This window comes from Hipposideros armiger, unplaced genomic scaffold (genome assembly GCF_001890085.2).
Source record: "Hipposideros armiger isolate ML-2016 unplaced genomic scaffold, ASM189008v1 scaffold_1236, whole genome shotgun sequence".
NCBI lineage: Eukaryota > Metazoa > Chordata > Mammalia > Chiroptera > Hipposideridae > Hipposideros > Hipposideros armiger.
In genome coordinates, this window is record NW_017732586.1 from 276,121 (window position 1) to 280,562 (window position 4,442).

At 44.4% G+C, this 4,442-nt stretch overlaps 1 protein-coding gene across 3 annotated transcripts in view; it reads left to right on the top strand.

The window, feature by feature from the left end:
- The window catches only part of CRCP (CGRP receptor component), a 57,520-nt gene extending 53,944 nt beyond the window's left edge, over positions 1-3,576 (top strand). For all 3 annotated transcript variants that reach the window (XM_019633063.1, XM_019633062.1, XM_019633061.1), the window contains one exon: positions 2,478-3,576. In XM_019633063.1, coding sequence (XP_019488608.1) covers positions 2,478-2,627 — 150 coding nt within the window. In that variant the 3' untranslated portion in view covers positions 2,628-3,576. The remainder of the gene's footprint in view (positions 1-2,477) is intronic.
- The last annotated feature ends 866 nt before the right edge of the window (positions 3,577-4,442 follow it).

Genomic DNA, 4,442 nt, shown 5'->3' on the forward strand with positions numbered 1-4,442 from the left:
CGGCTGCTCAGCTCGGGCTGGACTCGAACCGCTGTTGCTCAGAGCTCAAACTCTTGAGCGAGCTCTTAACCAACTGAGCCACTCAGCCGGCCCTTTCTTTGTATATGCTTAAAAATGTTTATCGTTTATATTGACCTTATGTGCAAATACTTTGTATTTTGAAATTTCATTTGCCTTTGTATTCTGAACAGCTCGAAACGTTTGGTATCTGAGAATGTTGAGGTGGTGCTTTGTACTTTTTTATTTGGGCTCTGTTTCTTATGTATTGGGAAGAAAAGGTGAAGAATAATATAGTTATTATCATTTACCCTAGTGATCTAAGATGGGTTAGTAAGATTTTGGTTTCTGAAAGTTTCTTTTTGCATGTATTTCTTTTTTTTTTTTTTTTTTTTTTTTCTGAATGCAGCTTAGGTTTTCTTCCTGTGACTGGGAATCTTAGGTTGAAAAGAAAAGTTCCTGTTTCTAATTATCCCTGAGGGCCTGTACTAACCAAAGCTTCTGCTCTTGGAGAATTTGGCCAAATAGAAAGCACATCAGCCCTGTTACCAAGAACATACCTAGCTGACAACTAATTTTAGTGTTGCATCTGCCAAACTCAACGGGGATGAAGGAAGGTGGACTGTTTGGTGTTCTAAAAAAGAAGGCCTCTCAGAGGTCATATAACCAACTCCTTTAGACCAGTGGGCTCTAGTTTGCATCTGTGAGAGGAAGTGACAGAAACCTCCTGCTGGAGTGTGTGGTGTCCTAGAAAGAGCTGGGATGCAGAGGCAGGAGGCCTTGCCCTGCTTGCTGTGAGGCCCAGTGTTCCTGGGATGGTGAGCCTCAACCTGCCTGTAAATTGTCCTGACCTGGTGTGCAGTGTTTTCGAGAAGCTGGTGGTCGTGGTTCCGGGAAAGCCCCTGGCAAACTGGGCACGGCACATCCTGGTGGGAGGTCGTCCCCATTCTAACCATGGCTCATGTCTTCTTTACTCTCTTCCCTGCCACGGGAAGCAGTTCGTCAGCGACTGCATGCGCCAATTTTTCAGATACTTGGAGACATTCTTCTCAGGTGGAGATCATCTGTTCTCAGGATTAAACCAAACTGGACAGGTCCCTCCTTCCTTTCCCTTCATTCTTTGGAAGCAGTCTGTGTGAGATTAGTGCCTTTTACACACACCAGTTTTCCATGTTGATTTTAAAAATGAGTTTTTGAGGATTGTTTCTTGTTCAGTAGAGCTGAGCCTTTGAGTCTAGAAAATGGTCATTTATTTCATAGCATGGTGGGAAGTAGCTCCCACCATTGGATCTCCCCACTCTAGAACACCCAGGGTTATTCTCTAGTTCTGGAAACATCTTTGGACTGAGATGAATGAAGAGACCAATGTTTCGCCAGGAGTTTGCAGCATGATTTTGGATGTGTCACTTGACTTCTTTAGCTTCTGTACTATTTGTAAAGTGAGGCAGACTGGTTTCAGGATTATTAGCTTAGCCTTTAATCTTTCTGTACTTAAATCTGCCAGGATTTCTTTCTAGAATTCTTTTTGGTCTTAGTTGCCAGATGTCAGCGATTGCTGTGGGAAATCCCGGAGAAGACCCTGGACACCTTTAGCTGGAAGCTGTTTGTGATAGACGCTGATGCCAACAAGTGAATGTGCAAACAGATGACTGTCTGCACACTGCTTTAAAAGGTGGCTGGCTGGCTGTGCATTACATTTGTATCCATTAACACCTCGAGAACTGGAGGCGAGGAGGAGAAAGCTGGCCTATGACTGTGGCTGTTACCTTTGTGTTCAGATTTCCAGAGCTATGTCAGAAACCAGACTAGTGAAGCTATGTGGGATTGTTTCCTAGCTGTCACTTGTCGCACTCCTGCTCTGCCAGTGCTGGAGGGGACCGAGGCTGAGTGATGTGCTAGATTGGAGGCATGGGAGTTGGGCAGGCCTGGCCTGGAATTCTGACTCTGCCCCTTACCAGAGCTGCTGGGAGGAGAAAAGACTGGTATGAAGTGCAGAGTGCAGCGCCAGGCCTGCGAGCTCCCACAGGGCTGTTAGCACCGGGGTGAGTGAGGGTTAGGGAGCTACACAAGTCACCTGGCGCACAGCGGCGGTCATTAGGTTAGCTGTTGATGCAGTTCCTAAGTTACATGTGTGCTGGCTGTGAAATACAAGCATGTACAAAGCACATTTCACTCTCCAGAGGTCAGTTTTTGTTGCATATACAACATATGCACATGCACATGTGTATAGAATTGTTACGGTTTTCTTTCTATTTACAGAAATTTGCTAACCTGCAACTTTTTTTCACTGCCCCATTTTGAGCGGTTGCACTGGCTTACCCTGGATTTGAGCTGGCTTCTCCCTCCTGTGGAGCCACGGTGGAGAGGACCTAGACACCTGAGTTGGCTCAGGTGGCCCCAAGCTCTGTGTCCCAGAGGCTGGGCTGGAACTGGAACCCACATGGGTGGCTCAGCCTCTGAGGGTTTTTTTCCTTCTGCAGATGGTGGAAGAGAGTGAGGAACGGCTCACAGAGGAGCAGATCGAAGCGCTCCTCCACACTGTCACAAGCGTCCTGCCTGCAGGCCCAGCTGCTGAGCAGAGGAAAAATACCAACTATGACGGGACAATGGACGAAGAGGACCCAGAGTAGAAGAGCGCAGCTGGCCCATGCATCTCAGGATTTTGAAAGGCCAACAGCCATTGTGCAGACATAGAAGATTGTTTGTTTAGTTTTACCCTCTACCCCAACAAACCATTTCATGGTTAGTTGGGTAAATCCCAAAAATAAGCCTTTCTCAAAAACAAGATGAAAAGAAATACTTCGCGTCTGGGAGAAGAAACCTGGTGAAGACAGGCTGAGGTTGTCAGGGCAGAGAGCTAAAGAAGGGAGAACAGAGTCAAAGGACAATGACTGTGGAACCCTCTGGTAAAAAACATTTCTTCTTTGGCCTTTGGCACAGTTGTGGGGAAGTTCCTGTACACAGCTGGTAAAATACTTGCCTTGCCTTTGATGAGCTGTGTCCTAATTAGTTTCATCTGCTTCCCTAGACCCTTCCCAAGCAGGGGCACAGAGTGCTATTGGGGTGAGAGCCCAGGTGTGAGAATCCTGTCAGGTGGCTAAAATTCCCAGAGCAGCGTCTGGTTAAAATGAGCCACTCAGCTTGGCTTGCCTTGCCTTCAGGAATCTTCCTCTAGAGACCAGCAGAGATCAGAAAAGAACAGGCCTGGCCCACCCACCCTCCATCAGGCCTGAAGGCTCCCCCTGCTGGCACGGGCTTTGCTTACCACTCACTGCTCAGTCTCTTGTTAGGATGCAGCTCATTCCAGCTGCAGGAGGCCTTCCAACTGAGTGCCTGGCACCGGAAAGTCACACAGTGCTGGATGCCTTTCTAACTGCCCTCAGTTTTCTGCCCCACAGAAATCCAGGGCAGGCCCTGCCTGTGGAGACCTCCTGAGCTTCATTTGCACCTTTAAAAGGTATAATTATGTACCTCTTTTCATAGAATATGAAAGAACTAGAGGTTGATTAATAAGAATTTGAATTTGTTGACTGTTGCAAGGTCGGTTTAGTTTTTTAAATTAAACTTTTAGAATACTTACTCCATGAAGAGCTTGTTAATACTCAAGCATTGGAGAGTTTAGTAGCTCCAGATACCTGGTTGCCTTTGGTCCTAGGAATATTGCTAAAAAATCCAATTTCCCACATTCACTCTGCTCCCTATTTGGGGAAGAAAATGCCCAAAGACATTAATTTTCTAAATTGGTATTAATTTTGTCATATGATTACCTATTTTTAATGCTGCTGTTAATTGGATTACTTCTCACTTCCTTGTAATTCCTGGGTTTTCATCCTTTCTTCTTCCTCCTCTCCCCTAATTGTAATTATGTCAGTCTTAACCTCATCATCTAAGGATCAAGGAAGATCTGTTCATTGGCAACATTGAAATTAACAGTTTTATTTTATTTTATTATTTTTTAATATGTGGCCATCAGACACCCTACAAAATATTTACAACATTATTAATTATATTCCTCGAACTGTTTTTCATATCCCTGTGGCAATATTGTAGTTACCTATTTATGCCGTCTAATCCCTTCCCTTTCTCATTCCCACCCCGCTCCCAACTAGCAACCATCAATTGTTCCTCTATATCTCTGAGACAATTTCTGTTTACTTTGCTCGTTCATTCAGTTTTTTAGATTCCAACAGGGCATTTATTTTGAAATGTTTCTTGAGTATTGGGAATTTTCCCAGGGGCTGTTGATTTATTAGTTAAGACACACATGTACCTATGTATTGTTTCATTTTAACCTTGAGTGTGTTAGATGCTTTTGCTTGATGTAAATCCATCGATAATAAATTGTTTCCAAGTGACTGCCAACTCCTGATATTTTTATAAATCTTTGAAGCGTTTGTTTTGCCATGGATAGAAAGAAGTAAAGTGCAATGTGACTTAAAGTTTAA